Consider the following 26125-nt stretch of genomic DNA (forward strand, 5'->3'; position numbering starts at 1 on the left):
GTTCTTCGCGAAGAAGGCTGAAGGAAGGAAGATCGATAGCAGTGATTACGGCACAAAGGACCCGCGTTAAAGCTCGCGAATTACATCAGTCGGTACGCTTTATGACGGAGGTGCACGTGAATGGTAATTGCAAGGGCGCAAAATTTGCGCGCTGCCCAAAGCTCAATTCCCAGATCGTTAATTCCGCGCTAGGTCTAACCCTATCATTACGCATCTTCGGCAGTAAACTTTGATTACATGGTTCGTGCGAACACTGGGGAGAAATTCGGAGGAAAAAGGGGGCGAAAGAGGGCAAGGGAGCTGAAACAACGTTATCACCGATAATCGACCGCGCACGGTGGAATAAAGTCCACGTAAACGACCCTTTTTCCTCGGCAAATTTTCAGAACATTAGAGGCAAATTTACTTCCACGCATTGCGCGTTACGTGCGTGTAAAAATCGCCACCTGAGGGGTTGACTTTAAAGGTTTCCCCTCTGGAAATCGATGATTCTCCCACTGGAGAATTTTCTGATAGTTTCACCTTGGCTTGTATTGATAAGTCGTTCTCGAAGAATTTCAAGTTTAGAATGTTCAAAAGTGGTACAGAGAGTAGAAATAGTGATAAGATAGAAATCAATTATTGATACGAAACTTGATCACAAAAAGAAGTTCATATTCTCTAAAATTATCTAAACTCATTGGTTGTTCCCAATTGTGAATTTGTGGCGAGTGAATATAAAATGAAATGTGAAGACTATTTATTTAAAAGGAAGTTCAAGCATAACGATTCACCATGTTTGGAGTTAAGGATAAGTTTAAAGTAGGATGAGACTGTCCAAAGCCTCAAGAAGCCCAGCATTCCAGAAAATGACAGAGATCCACGACTCTCATTAAGGAAAATAATTTCCAATTCAAATAAAGTAAGTTGCATTAGTAGATATCTTTTAAACTTCCTTCTATGTACGTGCACGGTGAGTTACGCAACTGTATCACTTGAACTTTCTTGTGAATTATTTATTGCTTGAAAAAATATTCCAAACGAAAGTTGTTTGGTATCAAGACTATGCTTCTCTTTGGTATATTCCTCTCTATATCAGCGACTTTCATTTGAAACATTTTTTCATAGAACAAATAGAACAAATTCATAGAACAAATTACAAAAAAATTCAGACGATAGAATTACATGATTCACCTTGTATAACCTTTTTACGTTTTGCCTATGTTCTCAAATTTTCAATAGCATTTTGCAATAAATTCTCTTCCCCAAATCTTAATCTCGCTTTAGTGATAATTTTAATACAAGTGATTACAACCTAAAATGAACGAAAGTTTAATAACCTAAAGAGTCCAAAAGTGTTTATGTAAGTATATAATTTTAAAGAGCACTCTATGTTATCACAGTTAATGCCTCAACAATGATTTCCACAATGGGCGTAATTCAAGTATTCGACAAATATCCTTTAACGCGTACAAGTTACAGGAGCGTCATAATTGACAAAATCATTAAACAAAGTCTGAGCCGACACGTTATGCTACGCTAAGGAAACAGCCGCGGTCTTTTTATTGCATAATTGCAGCAGTAGATAAAGAGGATACGGCAGGAAGGACGTAAGGCAAGCCTGGTTAATTTTCACGTTGAGTAATGCAATGCTCCCTGTTCCTTCTTGCACTGGTTTCTACGTCAAACTGTTCCCGTTAAGCTTCGCTCGTCAATCTTGCTTAATGGCTTCAACGCCATTAATCTGCACGTGGTTCGCATTCGCCCGATCGGACACGCAGAAATGAACGCGCGAACAAAGATTTTTTCATGACAATCGGTGTCTTTAGCTAATCACTTTCGTCGATTAATTAACGGTGCCAGAGCTGGCGTTCTTCTCCAACACGGAGGCACAAGCAACCGTTAGTTCCATTTGATCTGATAAATTAAGTACCGCAATTAATACGTGCAGCGTAATTTGATTGGCGTTTCCATGGTAAATCTAAGTCCGTTGCAATTTCTTCTGAAGCCGATGTTATCGTATTCCATAGGTAAAGTTATTTTATGAGCCCATATAGTTAAGAGTAGCAAACAAACAAATAGTCGTGCGTTAATACATATACATGAAGCTCCGAATTCCTTTGGGAGATCCAAAGTCATAAGTGTTTAACGTGATATATTGGGAAGCATACTTATTCAATTACTTATCCATACTTATTACATTTTGCGTATGCATGTAAAATCTGAACCGACTACGTGAGCTGAATCCTAAGATTCAAGAGAATACAAAAAGTATTGATACAGTTACAGTTTACTGTAATCTTTACCACATCATTATACATACATATATTATTATAGAAAGAAAAAATGAAGAACTCTTAGACTTGCTGCATCAAAAAAAGAAATCTAAAGATAAACAAATTTTTAGAAACTGTATATTACTATTACCATAAGTTCGCAATGAACAGCCTATTCAATCCAGTAACCTCAAACATTTCAAGAGACTGCCTCAACGACAATCAATTATTTCGAGAAGCACTACTCGCGTGGCTCCCTTCGTTCCTCCCTTTGTTCTCCCCCATACAGAGCTTTACCACCCTCTCGCACGAAACGTCCCAATTACAAGTGGCTGTCGCGGACAAAAAGAAACAATGAACGCGACTCGATGATGCCAAAAACGGGATCACCGAGCAGGGTAGGCTGACCGTGTCCTGGTCAGGGATCATAAATCCTCAAGGAATATTTAGTACGAGACACGCAGGACACGTCGGAACGAATAAACTTTGGATTAAATTTAGCCCCGTTGAACAATACATTAGATTTTACGATGTACGCAAAAGTGGCACGATTTTCTCGCAGGATGTTATTTCGCTGGGACTGGGCGTGTTAAGTGCGGTAACATCGTCGCGTTTATTCCTTTTTAGGCGTTTATAGGGCTCCCAGCGGAATAATGAAAAGGATGCTGGCCGGCTGATTATGCGTAAAAGTAACTACATAGCGGTAAGTGAAAAGGAAGAAGTCGATTGGCAACTACCGACGCGAGTAGAATTCATAATTTCCATTTCCATAAGGGGCGAGAGACGAGACGCCGCGGAATGGCGAAATATATTAGCACGGGGAATATAGGAACAGTAATTTACTCGTTTAGATCTCGCAACACAGTGTACACATCTATCGTTATCAGAGGGCTACTTATGCGTACGTATAGCCGCCTCGGGAAGTAAGTTCACGCTCCCTCTAAATAGTTTGAACAGTACTGAATAAGCCTGAGGATACTCGTTGTCAGGCTCTTTCTGCTTAAAATGAACATGAGGCATTTGTACAAGTGGGCTAAGCCACACTTTTTGCGAAATTGAATTAATAGTATTAGTTTATTACGAAGAGAAAACCCTATATCTTAAACGATTTTTTCGATTATTAGGGTTAGATTATGACTGCTCTCAATGTCTTATATGTGTATACATTTTTCAGTACTTTTTAATTTCCAAATCTTGCATGTCTTTTCTTGTATTCTTTCTTCTTCTGATTTTCCAGTTTCTAAAACTTTTTATTTTTCTTCTTAATGTGCACTTTACTATTTTTTTTTTTTGGGAGTATCTTCTAGAAATACTTTGTTTAAAGAAAATAGCGACTGAAGATATTTGTGATGAAGAGCAAGTAGACAATATTTCAACTATTCGGTAGTAATATTAAGAGAGTTAAATTTTGATAGATCCCACTTTAATATGACAAGGATCAACCACAGATTTTCAAATATCAACTTAGTCTCTAAAGTTACTGTAATAAAATCTATATTTTTGAATTGTTTTCAATTCTTTTTGTCTAGTACTTAAGATAAAATTGTATTACAGTACTTTTCGTATTAATTATATAATAAAACTACATGAAAATATATATAGCATTGTTATTTAGAACATATCCTCTATCCTTAACTTATTTTCCAACGCGACTATCTATGCATACCGCAGGAATCTCCAGAATGCAAATTCTGCGCGCACACAGGCGACAAGATGAAGCGAAAGCAACCTTTTACCAGCCACTCGAACGCGTGTTAACGACAAATTTATCGATCTACCATTAACAATCTAGAATGATATTTTCCCGGCGAGATTAATCAAGCGCCCTCCCTCGGTGATCGCATCGACGGGCGACCATAATACGAGCGCGATTTAAATGCGTGCACACACGCAACACCACCCCAATAGAGACGCGTGCTGCGTTCAATGGACATTCAGGAACAATCCATTTAACCCTTATTAGGTCAGTGTCAATGGCCACGACACTGAAACGCGAGTGCAACGAGTTTCGCCAGTGATACGCGCGATTAGAAATGCGCATGATTTAACGCCAACTTGTAATTGCATAATGTGAATGTTATTATATAATATGCACTGCCGTGCATAAATCACGGGACACGTGTTATTTTGAATGAAATGATTGTTACATTAGATACAGTTCTCTTGCTGGGTTTATTATTTAATTTTGAAGTGATATTGTTATTTTGGAACTACTTGTGTCCTAGAAACAATTGGTTTGATTTTGAATAAATTAGTTCTACGGATTACTAATTATTAAATCATTATTTGAATTTTACTTATGATCCAATCATATTTTTATCGTTAATTCAGGGAGCAATCGAAAACCTAAATAAACACTATAGGTCATAATTTGGTTAATCAACTCGATCAATCGAGATTCTACTGTAAGTAAATACCATTGAAATAAAGATAAGGAGATTTGTACATAGAGCTAATTAACCGTAACGAAAACGATACAAAAAGTTTATACGAAATGACGTCAGTAATTTAAAGGTTAATAAATCCTATGAGGTCCCACACTGCAATGAACAATGCCGCGTGGATAACGAATCCGTTTAATTGAATTTATCAAGCACCCTCGAAAGGTCGAAAAAAATCGCTAATGAACTGAATTAAATTGCACCACTTTCTTTATCGCCATACAGACCCTTTAAAATCGTTAACTACAAAATCAGAAAATTACTTACTTAACCAAACACGCGTGCACCTACTGAAAGCTATTCGAGTCTCGTTGAAACTCGTATCAGTTACACAGAAAGTAAAACTGTAAGCAACCACTTTGTTTAAGTAGGCGCTGCCTACATCAACCCATTCAAAACAGAAAACCACGAATTTGAAGTCAAAACTCTTTATTCAAACTCAAACTCAAACTCAAACTCTTGTACTCTTTTATCTCAATACAGTATAGAAAATCCTCAAGCTCCTCATTTGAAGAGTCACCTATGCGATCAAAGTCACGTAAGGACTGTAGCCGAGCCGATCCTCGTTGAGGCCAGTGCCAGTTCACAGAGAAGGCAAAACTGTATCGGCGTTGGATCTAAGTTCACGATCGAGCAGCCAACGCTGTTGTTCGCGGCGCGAAAATTCGCTCGGTCTTATTTTAAAATGCGTGTATCTCGTGATCTCTGGACTGTTCAAATATTCATGAACGAAGCGGTGGAACGAGCATATCCGATGCACTCCGAACGCATCCCAGACTCCGCTTCTTCCCTCCCATCCGTGCCGGCTCTTTGACCTCAGCACCATTCTGCATAACGGTGCATCGGCCTGGACGTTTGCCTATTATGTCACTATATTCGCGAAAGGATGCTGTGTACCGTAACTGCAGCGTGGATAGAGTCTCCTCCGATTTTCCAAATCCGCGCACGACCGCCCCGTTTGCGGTACAAGATCAACGAGAAAAAAATGGAGATCGTGCCTGGTTTGATAAGGGCCAACCGATCGCATATGCAACAGCGAGTGGGATCGTGACGAGAACGTGTTTATGCTCGATGGAGCTTTGTATCGGATTCCTGCCACCTCTTTCCTTCTGGTTTTTCTCGTGTCCATCATGCGGATACACTGTTATTCGAGGTTTTTCTATTTAGCGTTCAGACCACGTTTATGTAGACATATTAGGACCTCGTAGCCAGGGGTATTAAGTCTTCTCGAATTTTAGGGGAGAGTTAAAGGTGCACAAAATTTGGAATTTTAGAGTTAATAGAGATATACACACACGGTGTTGTCAGTTTATCTGGAAGCCCTCTGAGTGTTGGCAGCACTTATTCTGAATTCTGTTGGCGTTGTAAGTGTTGCAAATATCCATTAGAGGGTTTTCAGTTGAACTGATCACCCTGTATAAAGTGTTCCACTAACTCTATCCGCTTAAAGTGTATTCAGTATACCAAATACTGAGTGACAATATTAAGTACTAGTAACAGTTATAGAAGTAGCCTAAAGTAGTTTCTATAAATAGGTCATGACTACTGTTTTCTCTATTAAAAGTGTATAAATAACTTTTACTTCTAAATATGAAGAATTCCCATTCGATTCTTATCGTAATCTTTGTTTTTATTATCTGTTTACAAGAGGATATATACGTACTCGGCGAGGTAATTTAACGGTGTACGTTTACAGAAGAAGAGGAAGGTTGCATCAGAATAACAGTTATCTGTAATTAATTCAACAGTGTTGCGATCATTTTTTGCGTCCTGCTCTCACGAGGGAACTTTACACTAATTAGTTTATTTGGATGTACCACATCCACTGATCATATAGCCTGCAATAATTTGTCTGCCGTATGCAGGCTCATTTTTTTCCGATTGTTCCGAGGCAGCGAGACTCCCGAGGTCTGTTATTTGCGATTCGTTTCGTACCGAGCGGGATTTCTCTATTTGCATCGTCATGCTGTCTCTCAAAGCTCCGTGGCTTATTTTACCGTAGACTAATTGGCACTAATTACAGCTCGACACGATTCCACGGGAAAGGGTGGACCATTTGAAAGAAATCTGAAGGTATGCAATTTCTCAGGAGTTGGGGAGTGAGTCTAGGTACTTCTGCTCCCTTTGTACGAAACTTCAGGGGCGTTTTCTACGTTGCTGTAGGGAATCAGTTGGAAACTTTCAATTATCGAATGTCTATACACACTTTGAACGTAAGTTAGCAATTGAACCCATAGCACGAGTTGAAAATCGCGATGCAATGAAAAGAGGAAATTGCTTGAAATTGTGTAATGGGATTTCTTTAAATGAAATTTCGTGTTTCAAACAGCAATCTTAAACAAACAACTCAAATGGCAAAGCCAAAGTGTTGGAACACAATATCATTGGCACGCAAACCTCTTGACAAGTCAAACCTACCTACCAAGTGGTTAGTTCAGCTATAAAAACGAATCCTTCTCGAGCATAAATACAGCGAATCCTTCTACCAACATGCTATTTCGAAGTCCCTCGACAGTACTCCACGCTAGACAAAAAATTCATCTTGGAATCACATTGCCAGCTCGAGCAGCAACTTGCGAAATCGTCGACGTCTGTCAATATTTATCTACCGATCGAGTGTACACGAGGTCTTGTCGCTTTCACATCGCTTCGAGGAGGACCAGACACGATTCCCCATGCTAATCAAACTCAAGGAGAAGAAGAAGCTCGGCAGTCAGTCAGCAAGTCTCGGGGAAAAAGAATCCGCGAAGGGGAGATGTTCCAAGAATGAAGGGTACGATCGTTCGCTATTAAAGCCCGTTTATAGCCTCTCGAGAGGAACACCGCTCGCTCTTTTGACTCCACTGAACCAGGAAGACGAGGCAGGAAGAAATAGAAGAAGCAGCAACATCAGAAATCGTTAAAACGTGCGTGCTCGCATTACTCACGTGCCGATCTTCTCTCTCTTTAACACCCTGCCTCTATGCTCGCCGTTTACGCACACAACCGAGCAGCTATTTATGCCTGTGTCTACTTATGTACGAAGCAGTCAGCACGTACGTGCCGAGCACGTAATATATCGCGTGTCCCAATCGAACTGCCACCCCTCGTTCTCTCCGCGATTCTCCTTTCCTACGCGAGGGTCTCTCAACAAATAGACCTGCCGCCTGGAAATGGTTGTAGCCTGTGCGAGCAAACACGTACAAGCGTTCCGAAGATCGTGTTATTTCAACGCGCAGACCAGCCGCTTCTTTTCACAGCCTTTGGACAAATAAATTCGAGAGCCTTCGACTCGATGATGCGTTCCATTCCTAGGATTCCCATTTTTCCTAGAAAATGTGTTAGACACGGTGGTAGCCTTGGAAACATTAGGAGTTAATAAGGGATGGTTATGGTTGGATCAAATTTAAAATGTGGGGATGGTTTTGAAGAGTATACTATACAATGTGTCCTTGGTGCAGGTGTACTGTATTCTGACGACTTTCTAACGTGGGACATTTTTAAGAGTAGGTCATGATCATAGTTTAGTTCACTTCAGTGATAGGATAGGCAAGGAAAACTAGTTTTCTCGAAATAGTTCTAAGCTATATACTTCTATAAACAGGTCCTATTTTTAATATGCTTTTTGTGTGCAATGCACTTTACGTATTTTCTATAGCAGTGTATTCAAAATAGAAAAGAACAAAGTTCAAGTTAAGTATAAGGCATACCTGACTAGTTCGAAATTAGAAGATCCCAAGAAGAGGTAGCAATCAGATCAATAGACTAAAGTACCCTCTCGATCCTAACTATTTCTAATTTACTAGGAACATTACTTAATTAATGAGTCAAGAGAGTATATTAGTTTTTCTCATAAAAATGTAATTCAAAAATGGTATGGATAACTAATTTAGGAGCTAGGACTATTTTTATGAAGAATACTTAAGGATTCTTAGATGAGAAATTGGTTAACACTGTTAACATATTTTATGTGAATATAAAGAGCTTTTTTCATCAGAGAATGTGTTCAATAACGACGTATCGACATGTGCTCAACATTACATGTTTCCTCCGAAAGGATAAGCTCTCGTCTACGTGACTGCCTTCTGATTTACTGTGAAGATACAGTAAACCCTCGTTATATGATCACCACCTCGAATCTTCCAAAGAGGAGTATCATACACAGTGCAAGCAATTGAAGTCCCCTTTCAAATCGAATTGGGGTTTGTCTAGAATTTATAAACTCTCTCGTCTCTACGTGATTACTTGGATATAAGAGATTGTTTCCTCAGTTGCCACTTATCACTCTTCAACTTTAATAAATAAGAAAACTTTATAACATATTTTTCTATAAAAAGCTCTTCGTATTTACTTAAAAATATTTGGAAGCTTGAAGTCATGAAAATTCTCATCCAGACATCGCTGACTATTTTCCACATAGACCTAATTCCTAAATCAGTTGTCAATAGTATTATCTTTCAAGTACATTTCTGGGAACGTTACATTATACTTTTTCAAATAATATCACAGAAAAAAATCTATGCAATTCTCTCATCAACTGAATAGTATTCCCTGTCACCAGACGAACCATAATCTCCAATCTTCCTCCATTCAATTCAACTGTGCTCCGATTCCGCTCTAAGATTGCAGAAGCGTCAGTAACGCCGCGAGTCACACCACGATAGCATCTATCATACCTAGATCAAGCAGCGTAACGACCACTCGGCGAATCTCACCTCAAACCCCAGCGTTTTCCACTTGTCCTCTCAATCAGCTCCGAAAGTAGCAGCTATTCTTCGCGGAATGGTATCCTTCAAATTGATTCAAGTCGACTGACGCGAGGGGGGCTGGTTAAGCGCAATTATGAAAATCGTCGCGTGGATCACGAGACGGAAGGAAACAGGGTCGGAGACGAAAGCGGCGTAAAGAGAGGAAACGCACGCGAGAGTAGACCAGTACTCTCTATTGCCGATGTAATAATCCACGGCAGGAATGGTTATGCTCTTAACACGCAGCAACGTGTATGCAAAAGTAAACACGTCGAGCCTGTTTAACGCAAGAGCACGCACACATTTGACGATCGTGTGCGTGCCACCTTTTCTTTCTCTCATTTTTTTTTTTCCCCTCTCTAACAATCCTGCCAGTCTCTTTCACCCCCTACGGCTGGTGACTAACACACAAAGCAGACGGTGCCCTTACCGTAAATCGCTGCCACGCACACAGGGAGAGGAGCGAGGAGCCACGACGCGTATTTCCGTGCGAGTCGTGTGTACACGACACGTCGCTGCGTGGGCGACCCCTTCGAACGGCGTATCGAGTGCCGACGGACTAACAGAAAAGTGCACAGTACACTTACACCTCTAAGGTTCTCGGCAAATTATGATACACTTATGGAAATCTGTCCCTCGGACGCTGCGCCCAGATTGCCCTCTCGATAATTCCGTTTTTCGTTTCGTGCTGCGAGTGCTCGCCAGGGGAGTCGATTGGCCCACGCAAAGGATGCGCGAATATCCTTTCTGGATACTACCATATTCGACGATTATCTATGGTCAATATCTTGGGAGGGTTGAATGTCTACTGTGAGTTGGCTGGTAGACTGCGAATATTTATGTTAATTTGTGTTTTGATGGTATGGATATGAGTGGAGAAATTGAGGTTAAACAGAGATTTAAAAAGGGATACTTAAAATGGAGTTTAAACTTTAACTAGGGTAAGGGTGCGTATTACTATATGTTGATTAATTACTGTATTCCCTTCCCAATTCTTATTTTTACATATAGCACGATGTAACACCATTAAATTAAAAGTATTTGTATTTTTGTAACAAAATTGTTTCAAACTGCTACAACTTATTAAATGTATAAATAAAGAGAGGTGCATAGTACTACACAGTAATTGGTACCCTTACTCTAGACTTCGAATATTTTATATGTTTCTATATCTTAGGTGAGTTTGTATTTTATTGCATATTTAAATGTTCCAGAAATGAATCACTCAAAGTCTACTGATTAGGTTTCGTTTCTTTTAAGTCCACAGTTATGTTTCAACCAAATATTCCCAAGGTTGATCAAACACTAAGGTCCCTTAGATCTCTACTGACACAGAATCTCCAAACTATGTCGCCAATCCCATCACTCATGCATACCTAGTCAACTACGATTAAATATCATTTGCTCCAAATAAAATGGCACTAGAAGCTTCCGCCCAACCGCAAAATCTGAAATGATTCAAGAGTAGAACGTTTCCCCCTGTCATATGTTTCATTAACAGCTTTCGTCATGGTCAGACAGACAGCATCCGAAAAGATCTTTCTCCTGAACCAGTCGACTTACAGCCGCTATCAATATTGTCCACTTGTCTGGGAAGGATAATCCCATGATTATCATATAGAGCTGATTTATGCGACGTGTAATTTACGAGCCTTATGGCAAATAGTATTGGCGCTAGGGAGGAGACAGTTGATGCGGATCACTGCAGGACTTTCATGCTCTCAGTTCCATGAAGTCAATAATTTATTACGATAGGCTTTGGCTCGAGCCAGAGTCAATATTGACCGTACTTGGATAGAAGCTATGGCACCGTTCCTGGATTACAACAAATTTAATCGAGGAGTCTGAACCGTCAAATATTTGCGAATACTTTTTGGAAATTCGACCTCCCCAGTTGGGAGATAAAATTAAAAAAAGAATCCGTCAGAGAGGAAATGGCCAGTGGGAGCGGTCGATATCTGGTCGTATGAGGGGCCGTAACTGCTGTATTAAAATTTATTGGAAAGAGGACCGAGCCCCGAGGATTTATTGTGCGGTCCTGTGTTATAGGTTTCCAATATTGTCGACTGACACTATAATAGCAGTCGAATGGAGCAACTTCCATGAAGAGTTAAAGCCTCGTCAACGTGTCAGAACTCAGGATAGATTCAACGTCGAACCTCTAGACAGTCGACGGCGTCGATGAAAGCCCAAGGAAGGAACCGTGTACCCTATCTTATCTCGAACTAAAGGAAAACGACTGTAGAAGAACCTGGAGAAGTGTTTTAATGCACTATTCTTTTTTTAACTACTGTCCCTGAGGAGAATCCTTTACCAATTCCAAGGAACGCAGAATGTTCTACACACTTCTAGAACCCTTTAACCGATTAGTTCACAAAAGACTTTGAACTGTTGCTTGGAACAAGCGGGATAAGAAACTTTAAGCTTCTTTAGCTTATAAATTTTGTATAAAGACACGAATCATTCGAATATCTAAATTTTGATAGTCCCTCGTACCCAAAAGTAAACTCTTCTTTTTGATCTGATAAGCGATTGTTTCTTACCTCGTGATCGTGCACATGTTGCAGCGTTATTGGGTTCAACTGTATCGTTCAAGCACAGCTCCTTCTTATCAGAGTTGAACTGCGATGTTTCTTTTGGAGACGTAAAGCACCATTAATATCCGACACGAACCAAACGAGCGCGCGTCAACGACTGAGTCGAGGCGGCACGAGCACGAGTTAAGAGTAGCACGAAGAGTGTCGGTGACCACCGAAGACACCCGAAGTCGCATTCGAAAAGCCGATTCTTGTCACTGGCAACCCTACCATGTTCATCCCTTTGCTCTATCCCTAATTAAGATTGGTAAATACAGGCCTCCACGAATGTTTGAAGGCAGGTAAGCCTCTACGAACATTCCTGCGCCTTGTATGCATACAGAAAAAGTGATGTTCCCCTTTGATATTTCTCGCTTGTGAATTTGCCGCGCACAGTATTTAAGCTTCTCTTAATTTGAAGCTTATCAGCTTGTAAAATTTCCATAGACAAAAAATAACAGGTATTTAAAACATTTTTACGGATCATTGTGAAAAAGGTAATTTTTGTTTAAGTAGAAGGCAGTCTTCATTAAACGTTTAATTAACTTTTGTTTAAATTTTCAGTGGTAATTCAATTATCAGGGTATGCATATGGTTTCTACAGTCTCATTCAGATTAGTCAAGTTATTTAAAGTCCAGCCACTTGTATTCAAGGAGCTTGGTGCCACCTTTATGTTCACACAAGTAAAGTTACTTGAATTCAAGTTATCACATAAAAATAACAAAAATGGCGAATTTTTCAAACCAAATATGCACTTTTGACAGCTTCCTTGACGTTCACATGCTCGTCGATTTGCTTGAAATTTGCCCTGTATAGTACAGTACACACTAATCAATGTGTATTTCAAGGCAAGGAAATGTTGAAAGAACGTCAGCTTCGCTTGAAGCTTGAAAGGATACCTCAAGTCAAGTAAAATAACACGTTCATATTGGTATTGACCCAAAGCACGCGTTTAAGCCGCTTGAGTTCAAGTAACTTGACTAATCTGAACAAACCTTAACAGTTGTACATAGTTCTTCCACAAACGCTCTACCACAGAAACGTCCTACACAGCTCAACTTCCAATGAATCACAGTTTCTAGAAACGGTTCCTGTCAACGCACGTCATTTTCATGAAAACGGAAGAGTATCCAGAATATCTACATCTCCCCTTTTATCTCAGAACTCAGAGAAGTTGATTCAGGCTTCTCCCGAGTTCACTGAACAAGACCTAAAAAACCGTCAACTTAACAGCTATCGATGGTAGCTGTTAAGTTCGATTCGCGCAGCGTTCGACAGTAAAAATTAAATGATACAGTGACGGAGGTCCGGGGAGCAAATTTAATTAATTTCCGAGGGAGGAGCGTCCAAAAAGTGGCCACTTTTTTCCCGTGTTTTCAGGAGAACTGAGGCGAAACCGACCAATCACAAATCCAATCAACACGCATCGGATATCGTGCCCTTCCCGAGGCATCGCTTAAAAAAAGTGCTCCGCCGAGAAATTCCGGGCCGATCGAAAGACCTCCCTCGGCGCTGCTGAAACTCCTTCAGCTCTGCAGAACGAGAGACAACCTGCCGATTGCTTAATCGCTTTTCGAAGACCTGACAGCTTTTATTACTCGGCGTGTAACCTCGACCCATGCGCGGCGGCTCGCGGAGTAATTAAAACCTACTGACAGCAGGAAACGCCATTATACGCGGCGTCTTTCATGCACACGCACTCTCTTCATGTGTAAATTCTATTTCTTCCACGTTGTACCGCGACTTGCATAACAAGGAACGAAAGATACAAAAGACAGGGGACCATAGTGTTACTACGTCTCACAGGGTTAGAGTATTCCCTCTAACAAGAAAAAAAAAACAGTTACTGCAGCTGCCTCCTAGTGGAATCATTATTCATTGCGCTCGTGAATACGTAATTATCAGGGGACCCTGATTCTTGGAGTTCACGCGCTTGGATTCAAGAAACAAACAAGTCTGATGAATATTCATTGAGTAGTTATCGAAAAGTAATTGATGAATGAATGACTGTCAACGACGTCAACAGGTTTTGTGATTCTTCGATTTTTTTATTGTTATCCTAGCAAGGGGATGTCAAAGTTTAGATAGGTACAGAGGTTCAGGTACTAGGTACATGAAGAGACTTCAATAACTTCAAAATCTGAAAACTTTCAGTGTTTGAAAGATTGGAAAATTCAAGACTGAAAAATTTAAAATACTGAGGATTTGTGTCTTAAATATTGAAAAGAACTACCTGAAAAAAGAGAAGCTTGCAAAAGCTACATTCCCATATCATATGTAACACACACATATTTAGGTATATTTCTATCTAGAAATATTTAGAATTTCCTAATATTAGAAACTCCTAATAGAAACACCATTCCAAAATAAATGACACAGTATCTTCTGACCCACTATCAAAAATCCAATTGTTCCCACAAGTATACCTACTTCTTACAAGGTAGAAGGTCGAAGTGTCTTCGATTCTCGGGCTCAATTCTCAAATGCTACGGTAGAGCAAGCGGGAACAATAAAAATCACGGTCAGGCCTTCTGACCCTTTGAAATATTTAGCGTCTCACGATGCAACGGGCAATAAATAATTTTGTACCCGAGTCAGGACCAATGCGATCTCTTTTTTCTTGCCCGCCGAGGCACGTGCATAAGATATGCATCGCACGCCGACGACGCGGTTTTGCTCCCTTTTCTCGCGCCGCGCACGAATTCGAGACCAGACTTCGCTCTTTTCGATCGTAAATAAGCACGTTTCTATTCCCTTTTTTATCCGCGATACATTGGCCTCCGTACCTGTCCACCGTTTTATTCCACTCTCCCTCTATCCTTGCTTTCTTCCTTCTATCCAACCTGCCTCCGCGCCCTCTTGATATATCATAAGAACGAGACAACATATTTTACGATCCTGCTTCTTTTTACTTCGCGAATATCCTTACACACAACACGCGTTTACCATAGCCACAACGGTAGAGAAATGGTTATTAGCATTCATTGGGCGATTCTTCAGTTGTTTGAAAAATTCAGTTCGAAGAGTAAAAGGAACCAAGGCTGTTCCGAAAGGAAGGCTGAGGGAAGCTTTAATCTTTGAATAGCGTGAAACGTTCATTATAAATATTCTTTTTGTGGTCGTTCAGTATTGAAGATCTATTAGTATCATTTTGAAACAAGTATATATTTCCAATCAGGTGACCAATTTTCGAATTTTAGGAACGTTAATATAGAGAGTAAAGAAATTAGGTCCTGTGATATAAGATTCTTACTTTTATAGCTGAGAGAAACCTGTGTAGGTATTTGAACAAAAAATAGAATTCTTTAATTGCCACTTTTAATAAAGAAAAGTATTTAATAAACGATTTTATCTATAATTCAGAATAACGAACACAAAAAGAACAAGTAACCTACGACAAAAGTACCCCACTTCCATATTCATTCAAATAAAAAAATTCTACAGCATAGATTTACAAAAGAATCCCTTCGATAACCATTTTATATTGCATTCCCGAACAAAATTAAATTCCTTTTACGCTTCCCCTGTTCTCATAATTTCAAACGGTTCGATTCATTGAAACCCTGCTGTTGCGGTTAATGCTGGTCAGCGGTACATCGATGTGACATAGAAAAAAATGATCCCCTCTATCGACGTAGCTCCATTAAAACGATTGCAGCGCGTACCACCTACCAATCTAATTCTGTTAAAACGTTCGCTGTGCGTGTTCCCAGAATTAATCTCGCAATCATCGCGGCGCTCCTATTTCCAATAACATCTGGCTACCAGTAAAGTTCTTCCGAATGAAAGCTAATTCGCGAACGAATTCAGTAACATGGTAGCGTAAAGGAGGAAACGTCAGAAGCTATTAAATTCACGGTTAACCATGATCTAATTAAAGAAGGAATTCGATGGGTAAGGAGCAGCTATAACCAAAGAAAATGTTGAAAAAGCCGAAAGTAAAATCGACGACTGGAATCGCGGCAGATCGCCGAGGAAAACCTGCAACGTCTAATAACCTATACGTATCACCCTCTTTTATCAAGAAGTTTCGTAAGTGAGTATAGCGAGATTTATTAGAACAGGGAAATTAAGTGAAAATGATTTTATGAAGATATTAGAAATAGAATTTAAGAAAATGATGATAACAGATATTTAAGTAGAATTATTTAACCCTTTAGTCGAACATTGCGTATACAGAGACTTTACTTATTATTTGTTTTAATCACGCTTGTAAAAAAGATTATGTTGCAAATATTGGAGTAGATATTATTTTAGTCCTCCAGTACGACCTATGAAGGAAGGTAATATAGATTTGGACTTTTTTACAGTGTTCATAATTTCTTTTTGTAAAGGTCCCAAATCTGTATTGAAACAGCTAAATACACATACAACATTTTTCACGAAAACTTAGAATTATAATCTAACTTGAAATAAATATTCCTCTTTATCTTATTTCTAGGTGCTCCAAACTTAATTAGTGGATCTGTATATACAAGTTCCATAGTTTCTGCTCATTTTAGTAAACTACATGAACTTTTTTAAACCATTCAACCCTTCTGCAAAACCATTCTCTATTTAGATGTCTACTACTCTAAAATTTTTATAGCAATAGCTTATTCATATTGAACCATAAAAAAGCACATATAAACATACACAATAATAAACTTGCATTTAAAACGTCCTGTAAGCCTGTAACTAAAGGTTTACAAAGGTGGAAATGAAACTGTAGTCCTCTCAGGGTACACTTTATGTCCCCAAACTATTTAAAGCTAATAGTTCTGCACACGGAGAACTATTGGCGCTCTCTGTAAACCCGATGACCCTCTTTGTTCGCTAACGTTACCTTTACGATTTGTTACTGGCGTTCATTGAAGCGCATACGCATCGGTACAGGAAATTGTAAACTTTCGCATAATTCGCTGCATCCCCGGCACCCAACATCCGCGAGCTGTAATTCGTTCGAATGAATAATTCATGCGACGTGATTGTCGTCGACAGCTGATACAACGGGAGACTTTTGCAAAATCTTTCGTACGCCCGACATATTTATTTGCCCTGTTCGCCGTAATTTCTCGTAAATTGCCTGTCACGATGAATTAGTACGTCGGCGTGCGCACACTTTTTCTCGGTGTCTAACGGAAACAAATGTCCCGTAACGGTATATACGTGTGTCAATCTTGTTTGATATGACAGTGCTTTAACCAGCGTGTGTTTAATATACTGTTCTAGCTGCGTCGCGTCGTATTTAGGACCTTATCTTCACTAGATTGTAGTACGAGAGGATGACGGTAAACTTAGGCGTATACATTAGTAACTCAAGATAAACGCGCTTCTACGAGGAGTAGCAGGAATTACCTGCTTTCTTGAGCAAGCAACTGCATTCTTAACCCTCGGAAGGCGAATGGTTTTCGATGGATGTGAGAGACGAATACAGGGTCATTTTGATCGATAATAGAAATTCTATTGCAAACTAGTTTTGGGAAGGAATTACGGTATCGCTCATAAGTATTCGAACGATTTCACAAGTTTCGAGAAGTATAGATTTATTAGATAGATAGATTAGTAATAATCTAAGATAGTATAGATAGATTAGTAATCGATATTTATTGCTTAGATTAACCATTAATTAGTGTTAAAAATATAATTACTGTGATTACTATATACTTAATTTTAAGATATAATAGAAATACAAGTGTAAAGAATATACAACAGTTACTACATAGAAACGTGTATTTTTCTTAACATGTGACATCGTTCGAATACTTATAAGCGGAACTGTATATAGAAAAATGAAGTTTGAATAGTATACAATTTACTTCTTTTTCGTTTCCTGTAGAGTATTGATAATATTTATCAATTTCATATTAGAAAATATTTCGTTTTCTTTCGTTACCTGATGCATGAAATAAGTGTATTTTTTGTATGATCCTTACAAACAAAATTATACTTTTGATATCTTATACTGTCAAAGTACAGGGTTAAAGTGACCCTGCATTCGTTGTACAAGGGTTAAAGGATCTTTGCTTGAATGTGTTTTCTCGGTTTTTAGACAGTCTTCAGGATTTTTTTCAGAATTGTTAGAATTTTTTATAATCTGAATAAAAATGCTCTAAAACCTTCACAGTAACAAAAAACAGAAATAAAACGATTTTTTATAACCAATTGGAACGAATACCCCCTTAAAGCAGGATAACACGTACATAACTGTAATTAAGCAGTTGATTTACTAGACATAAAGGTACTGAAACTCTGAGTAGTCACGAAAAGGGTACAAACGCTACTCTCTACTTAAATATTCGAAGAAATGAGAGTAAGTACTCTCTTGTATCAAGATAGATTTTACTAGAAACACAACGAACACAATTCTGATCATAAACGAGCTAACGATACCACATAAACGTCATAAACGATCACAGCAAAAAGGCACGAACATGATGAAGGACGAAAGCATCCTCAGAAGAAACATATCGATCAGATATGATACAGATTTGCTGGCCTTAACAACTTCTCATGTACCAAACTATCATTACTATAATGCGCGATGATTATCGTTTCAAGGTTTGCGGTGAGGAAGCAGAAGTCTCATTTCTCGAAAAGCTCGTCAGTTGCTGCAGAGAACGAATCCACGTCAAAAGAAAGTCCCAAAGACGCGGCCAAATTAGTCTCTAACGTTCCGAAAGACGTGGCTGTCCACTTTGGAAGTTTCTACGGTGTTCAGGAGGACTTGAAGAAACCACAGCCTGGAAAAGTAGGAAGTTCCTCGAGATCAGCTACTCGGACTCTGAGGACGGCACCCAGATTAGAATTCACCAGGCAGATGGTTCACAAGTAAATGGACACTTCTTGCTCGAAATATCAGCGAGAAAGAGTACATATACAAAATTATACATAGAAATTTCTAAGAATTGTTTAGAGGTTAGAAGATTAACACTGCTATATTCCTTCTGAAAACCTTACATATATTAAATAGTGTTTATTACCAGTTAAGTATTATAACTGCAGCTAATAAGTTTTTAATATAATACCAAGGAACTAGTTACAAAGGTACATGTTAAGAATAATTCTTTCACTTTTTTCTCAAAATGAAAAAAGTTGTTAAAACTAAAGAATAAGTACGACTGGAGCGAAAAAGTCTTGAGGAGCATAGCAGAGTTAAACTCTCTTAGGAATATGTAACTAAATAAGTGAATTAACGAAAGTGAAGAATTCCAGAGTTATTCGTAACGTTTCAGCTTGGAACGAACAGCAGGCACCGAGGAATACGCGCGACAAGTGTCGACTTTATTGGAAGAGACGGTAGAACCGCCACATTTCAAGCTGCACTCGCTGCCAACTGAGAATTCGATTCCCGATGGGAAGCAGAATCCCTCGGGATACCCTCTCTGGTACAAGGAGCCTTATAAGATGCCGTTAGTACTTTGCAGTTAGTTACATCGTTCGATCTACTTTGTCGGCAATAGGGTCGGTCGCATTACCAGAAAATGGGATAGACCAGAGCGTTGTAATGGGTTTTTTGTTCACTGACAAAGAATAACGCGGACACCCCCTCTCGACAGAACGATACTAAATAATAGGATTAAATGGAGGTTCGAGGGGATCGCTCTTGCCAGTATTTTAATTGGATTTTGAAAACAGTTATAATACACATTTCCATGCATGAAATGACTATGAAGACGCTTTGTTCTAAATAAGTATTACGAGTGAACTAGAATTTCTAATTACACTCTTTCGGTTACGATTTAAATATAATTCTAGAACCGTTATTTTTTCGATTATATATTGATTTCAAAACATTTTAACATCAATTTTCATATTGATTTAACAGTAATTGGTAAATTAACGATTCGAATATTCGAAAATTTCGAAAAGTTCAAAATTTTTATATTTAAAAATTTGAATATTCAAAAATTTGGAAATATAAATTTGATGATGATAGAGAAATAGTATTGTAATTATTGAATTATCTCACCTTAGTATGCTAACAATTAATCTATTGATGAATTTTCAGAGTCACCTCAGAGATGTACAAACTTCTGAAAGAGGAGTACGAAATTGAATCAAAAATAGGTAAAGACGTTTTTGAAGAGGAAATTTTGCAAGAAGATCCTTGGAAGGAATTCAGTGACGAGGAGCAGGTTGAACAAGACGAAAGTCCTTTGGCTGGAAATAAGACAATGGAGAAGGAGGAATCGTTAAATGCACTGACGGGATCATCGAGTTCAACTACTGAAGCAAAAGACACAGACTCGAAGGAAAGTCTTGAATATATTTCTGACAGTAACAATAATAAAATTACGTTTCGTCTTTAATGTGGGGCGAGATAACAGTGAAATAATCTTGGGATATAGGCTTAATCGCGGGCGTAAAAAATATACCGTGTAATATCAATTAAATTAAATTAAGTAATTTCCTGTTTACTAATGAACGTCATTAGAAAATATAAAGCGTGACTATTGCCTGAAGCAGTGCTACTGTACGCCTGCTAACAATATTACTCGTTACAGCTCTTTACATTTCGACAGGAATATGGCAATTAGCCTACAATTACTAATGGATCAAGTATTACCAGAAGGTCTGGGATAGGCAAGATACATTTTGAGCGCTAATTAAGCGCCATGATTATTACTTCGTTATATATCCTGTAATTACAGCGCTACTAGATTGCTGTGAATCTAACGCTCCTTCTGAATTCATTAATTAATGGGAAAAACTCGCAGAAGGACGAGGGAATCAAGGTCTATGTGACGGGTAACCGAGAATTTTGCGTGCAGTTACTTCCTGCTTTGTTTTTAATTTCCTAAAGGATTGTAAACCCTAAATCTAAGTAATTGCACAGAGATCACTAAAGGAAACAATTAAAAACTTCTTGGGAGGATCTTGTTCTATTCAGGATAAAATACTAATTGCATAATCAGTTCTTTAAGACTACATTAAACTACTGAAGAAAAAATAAGAATGTAAAAAAAAACCCTTGAATTCTCAGATTACGAATATCGACGCCAAGGATTTAATGCGGTTTCCTGTTTGCTAAGAGAGGGTGGCATTAACCAAGGTAGAGTATTCGCATTGTTTTCGGTTCAGTGGAAATACAAGAGGGCGCAGGATAGGGTCGGGGCTCTTATCGATTATTCCGTCTACTATACCAAAGATGCTTTTCATGTATCTTCGGTGTAATCGAAAATTAGATTTTTGCATCAAAGAGCACTTCGAAGAGGTCGAGGGAGCAAAGCCAATGAATCGCGTCGAATAAATTAAAAGGAACAGGCTAGTTACTTATTTGAAAAGGAGCTTCCAATAGGGAGACTTTCATCAAACATTTCGACACACTGTTTCTTTCAATATATGTACAGACATTGATTTATTTCATCGTGAAACTATACAGAATGGTCCACAACGAATCGGAGCTTATTTAAATAAGTTAATTAACAATCGAGGCCATCGGTTCATGGAAATATGTACGTATATATAATTGGGCGCACCGGTTTAACCTGTACCTGTGAAAAGAGGGAATAGTCTGATAAATACTACGCAGGAGTCACGATTCAGCGCGACACGTTTTCCTCAATAAAATTCATTGATCCATTTGTAATGCAATCTGGTAAATGGCAGTTCAACTTGTACGACGTAAATTCGATCCTTCTGATGTAAGTGCTGTACGAAGCTATAATGAAAAACCTATCCGTTTCTATTGTCCACGGTGAAGAAACACCAGCAACCAGTTCCAGGATAAAAATTGCACCACTATCGACTCAGTTACAAGAAACCTTTTCCACGCATTCTTCTCTTCCTTGAAAATAATCAAGGCTATTGAAGTACAGTAAAATATATCTGTTGTTTCTTGTGTTAAAGCAGAGCACTTTGTCCTCTATACTCCATACAGTACGAATGTTTTAATTTTTGGAGCTTAATTAGCTCCCGTCGGATTGATATTTGCGAGGCCTTCCCTAGGTCTTCTTCCAAGAGTAATACATTTCCAGGGGTCTGTTGACGCGCCAGAATTTGTCGTTGACTTGCCGCAATGTTTGTGACCCGCTTAATACTACGAGCTGACCAGGGGATGGTGCTATATAAATACAGAAATTTAATAGCCTATCCGATTCTGACAACTCTGTATCCAGATCCAATGTCAATCTCATTGCCAAGTATTTACTTAGATGATCCACTATAAAAATAGACGTGAATTGATTATTTCAAAATCTTTACTATCCACACTTGAGCCAATTCGCGCGAAATCGAATACTTTTTGGAAAATACTACAAAATATTGAAATTTCAGCAAAATCTGAAATATTATTTCAAAAAGTGTTTGATTTCGCATCAAATGACTAATTGTGAAATTATATAGCTGACAGTTACCTGTCGCGTTCGCGGTAGTTTTAATGTAACGGATACTATTTTCCTTTAAAGCTTTAATGAGTGAATTATCACCAGCCATTTCTGTGGGATGTGGTTTAAAAACTAATTCAATTTCATTCAGCATTAATGGCTCGCTAGGACCTTCACCTTCTGTATCTACCATGGAATCACCACCACCAGTCTCAGCTTCTGCACTAGAAGAGTCATTCTCTGAATTCTGTAAACTTTTCTGCCGTTTAGGCGGTTTAGGGATCTGATTCGCTGGATTTGGTGATGGTGTGGTAGAATTTCTGGACGTTGTGCCTGAAGCAGACATGTTATCAGTTTCACTTACATCAGGCGTGCCCTTTATGTTATCGTCTTGTCTAATAACGTTACCAGAAACTGCAGGACTACTGGCAGCTTGAGAGACGCTATTGGAATTTTGAGAATTACCCCCACTACTATTGTTTAAAGGTCCTGTAGCGCTCTGAGACGAGTCACTTTGATTTGCAGAATTTGCAGCATTTGGCGTGGCTGGTGCACTAGCATTCTGTGAATTGTTGTATGAAGCCGCATTACTGGCATTCTCAGATTCATTGGCATTTTTTCTAGAACGCTGGGGTCGATTCTGACTTTGTAATTTAATCCCCTCTGTAATTGAATTTACTAATGCAGCCTGCGAATGTGATTTGTTTAATTTTGCCAAGACCCTCTCCTGATGTGCCTCATATTCATCACGGCTTGGGTAGATCTTAGAGATCAATAGATCAAAATTTGGATCTGGCCTAAGGGATCTTTTTGACACCAACTTTTTTCTGCATGTTGGACACTCCTACAAGAGACAAAGATGAGTCTAATTGTGTATTCTTCTAGAACCATCCTAACCTCTGCTAGTATTTAATGTTATTACACAGTCTTAAATTCATAAAATTCTTTGAATTTTCAAGTGTATTTTATGATAAGTTTTACAGCCGCATGAAAAATTCGTCAAAGCGTTCATTATTTTTTAATCTTTTATAAAATGAAAAACGTAACTTATTTTCATCTTACGCGGGAAAAATCAATGTTTAATATACGATAGGTAAATATTAAATCTTTATAATCTTAAATCGATAAAACAAGCGATTTAAACACAACAGTGGGACATTCTATATGCGACACATTTTAAAACGCGCACAAAAATCATTTGACTATTAGAAACACAGATCAATACTCGTAACTGAAACGTTATCAATCTTAAAAAATACTGTCTCATCGCAAGTGCTGCTGTTCTAATTTACAAGTCGAATTTCCCAGTGTTTGCAACAATGTGACATGTAAAACTTCAAAACAAAGAACAAAACAATACCGACGCACAAGGTAAACGTCAATGTTTACTTCTGATGAAACGACAACAGTTGTTAGAGAGAAGCTATGCCGTAAACGTGAGTATACAATTACAAACCATGTTGAGACAATAATTCTATTGCCATCACGTACCTTATTACCGCTTCGGAGTGCTGTAATAATACAATCAGAACAGAAACGATGCAGACACTCCTTGGTGGTCATTGTTTTTTTAAGCATATCCAGGCAAATTGGACACATAAGTTCACTGTGCAAACTCCGCGGGCTAACCGCGATCTCGGTATTGTCAGTAATCGCATCCTGAGGTGTACGATGAAGCTCGTAGAGCGATAATTCCCAAGTTTTGTTCAGACCGACCTGTTCCGCAGAAGCCATCTTGGCTACGTACAAGCTTTCAGCTGAAAAGTCTGTATGTATACAACACTTTCAGTCGTGACTACAGCCATCTCTCAGCGGGAATATAAACCATTTAGAATAGTGCAACCAGTAACAGGCATGTTTATAGAAAATAAAAAAGAAATAGACCCATTTACACTCTAGAGAAGTTGAAACACTATTAGAATTAAGATAATGTATTTTCTTTGTAGGATGCGCAGACGCAAAAAAAAAAAGGGATATGTCTTAGAAATACTATAATGTGATTGCATTTCTAGTTTATATTTCGAAGACAAGATATTAGAAATAGGTATTCTGTAAATTTTAATTTTTTATACTGTAGAATCTGAGTAACAAACTATGAGAAACACAATTTTCAATTTCCAAGTTGGTGGTTTGGACGTCGATAAAGTAGAACGCTGTAGACTAATGGCGGAAGTTTTGAAAATTGCCAAAACAGGATTAATAAATTTATGAATCTGCTATCCTGAATACACACACTCCTTCTCCAACTTTTTGAGAATAACATTTATTTAAAATTGTTTACTTTTGTTTAAACTTCTGCGATTCAAGTTACAGTCATCATTTGGCCATTTATCCAACTAGTTTGCATCCATTCGGCCACTTTTGGATAATAACGTGTAGTTTGACTTTATTTCAGCATTTCACTATGTAATTAAGAAAACAATATGCTTATAATAATATACGGGTTGCCCAGATACTAAGGATTCCGTTATTATATACTATATCATTAATAGAAAGTGGTGGACATTGCTCTCTGTTTAAAGTAAAAGTTGGGTGCATTGATTTCTTCTGATCAATTTTAATTTTCCACATAACGATTTGACATTGCAGTCGTGCTGAAGTATATTTTAGATAGTCGATAAAGTTCGACTGGATAGACACGTCTATGCAAGTTTAATGAGTAAAAGAAAAATGGATGTAATCCCTACGGCGGAAATCTATATATGCGTGGGCAAAATATGTTTCCGAGGTTTATATAATATAACGGTATGTAATACCCATCGGAGATGGGCGTAGGCTCAACCATCGGCTCGTATTCTAGGTACGTCTTTCCACTCTTTCCAGCGAACAAGTTGAGACGCATTCGTGCAACGATTTAACATGGGAAACTAGACCGGTGCGAGATCTGAACCTTTTTCAGTGACCCTAACTGTAGACTACCGTAATTGTATTGCGTCTATCAGTACATATCGGGAAAACGTGTTTTATCACCTCTCGTCGAGGATATCTTGCCGCTTTAATGGTAGCGCGGAACATTACTGCCTTTCTGTACTCGTTTCTGTCACTCATCGACTCTGTACAATCCACGTATAGAGTAGCGAAACATTAGGTCTCTCTTAAGAACTTGGCTCTGTTGTTCCCTGCACCTTTGCGTTTGCGTGAATCATTCGGCACAGAGCGAGCAAAATGCCAGTAGAAATGTCAAATACTCAATGTTACGTTATTTTTATTATTAATTACGTAGCTATATTTTATAACATGAAATTCACAATTTCTTTTTAGTTAAACGATGCTAAAATACTTTTAAGAATTATTTTGCATTTTTATCCAGAAATGTGGTTTAAGTAACAATTGTTTTATTTCAAGAGAGACATCTTATAATAACAAAACATAGTTATAAGTGGAGAAAAATCTGCTAAATGACCATAATTGCTCTTTTTAGTGGAACTGTATTATTTCTTTAACTATGTGTGTAGCCTACTTCGAGATCTAAGTTCATTGACCTATAAGATGAGGGTTCCTTAAAGATATTCTTGATCGTTTAAATTCGTTTAAGAACATGGAATATTTTTTTGGATAATGAATAATTTAAGAAATGAGTAACAAGATAATTGCATATCTTGTGTGCTGAATTCGGTGATCATAATTTGAGTGAAATATAAAAGCTAAAAGTATTAAGATATTTTTAAGGAAAACGAGAGAAGATTTTCGAAGATTTTGCAAACTATTTTATGAAAGTAATTAGCTACAGTAGTGAAAGTAATGTATGTAGACTTGTAAAGAAATATAAGTGGTATCATAAAGAAAATGATGGATGAAGGAAAATGATTATAATTATT

General features: G+C 38.3%; 3 protein-coding genes across 5 annotated transcripts in view; 1 reads left to right on the plus strand and 2 right to left on the minus strand.

Moving 5' to 3' along the window:
• LOC143178852 (uncharacterized) overlaps positions 1–12104 on the minus strand; it is a 39671-nt gene extending 27567 nt beyond the window's left edge. Inside the window, exon 1 of the mRNA XM_076377750.1 lies at positions 11967–12104. Within this exon, the coding sequence (XP_076233865.1) occupies positions 11967–11983 (17 nt within the window). The 5' untranslated portion in view covers positions 11984–12104. The remainder of the gene's footprint in view (positions 1–11966) is intronic.
• Positions 12105–15822: 3718 nt separating this feature from the next.
• LOC143179346 (uncharacterized) lies at positions 15823–20394 on the plus strand. Its single transcript, XM_076378534.1, has 4 exons — positions 15823–16036; positions 18541–18810; positions 19215–19391; positions 19991–20394. Exons 1-4 carry the CDS (start codon positions 15921–15923, stop codon positions 20289–20291), a joined length of 864 nt encoding a protein of 287 aa, XP_076234649.1. The 5' UTR covers positions 15823–15920; the 3' UTR covers positions 20292–20394.
• Positions 20395–21323: 929 nt separating this feature from the next.
• Sce (E3 ubiquitin-protein ligase Sce) lies at positions 21324–24065 on the minus strand. 3 transcript variants are annotated; one of them, XM_076377754.1, is made up of 4 exons: positions 23799–24065; positions 22773–23151; positions 22338–22640; positions 21324–22144 (listed from the first exon to the last, which is right to left on the minus strand). In XM_076377754.1, the coding sequence occupies exons 1-4, from the start codon at positions 24039–24041 to the stop codon at positions 21927–21929; spliced, it is 1143 nt and encodes a 380-aa protein (XP_076233869.1). In that variant the 5' UTR covers positions 24042–24065; the 3' UTR covers positions 21324–21926. The 3 variants fall into 3 exon arrangements, with proteins under 3 accessions (XP_076233869.1, XP_076233868.1, XP_076233867.1); XM_076377753.1 differs by having other exon boundaries at positions 22716–23151; positions 23799–24041; XM_076377752.1 differs by having other exon boundaries at positions 22338–23151; positions 23799–24041.
• Positions 24066–26125: the final 2060 nt, after the last annotated feature.

The sequence above is a fragment of the Calliopsis andreniformis genome, chromosome 5 (genome assembly GCF_051401765.1).
Source record: "Calliopsis andreniformis isolate RMS-2024a chromosome 5, iyCalAndr_principal, whole genome shotgun sequence".
Taxonomy (NCBI): Eukaryota; Metazoa; Arthropoda; class Insecta; order Hymenoptera; family Andrenidae; genus Calliopsis; species Calliopsis andreniformis.

Bases quoted from the DNA above. Each gene is read 5' to 3' on its own strand.
- LOC143179346 (XM_076378534.1), top strand. From the start codon at position 15,921: ATGTTGAAAAAGCCGAAAGTAAAATCGACGACTGGAATCGCGGCAGAT. The intron at 18,811-19,214 runs GTAAATGGACAC...GTAACGTTTCAG, and splicing joins ACCAGGCAGATGGTTCACAA to CTTGGAACGAACAGCAGGCA. The intron at 19,392-19,990 runs GTTAGTACTTTG...ATGAATTTTCAG, and splicing joins AAGGAGCCTTATAAGATGCC to AGTCACCTCAGAGATGTACA.
- Sce (XM_076377752.1), bottom strand. From the start codon at position 24,041: ATGGCTTCTGCGGAACAGGTCGGTCTGAACAAAACTTGGGAATTATCG. The intron at 23,152-23,798 runs GTACGTGATGGC...TGTCTCTTGTAG, and splicing joins CACTCCGAAGCGGTAATAAG to GAGTGTCCAACATGCAGAAA. The intron at 22,145-22,337 runs GTAACTGTCAGC...CTATTTTTATAG, and splicing joins AACTACCGCGAACGCGACAG to TGGATCATCTAAGTAAATAC.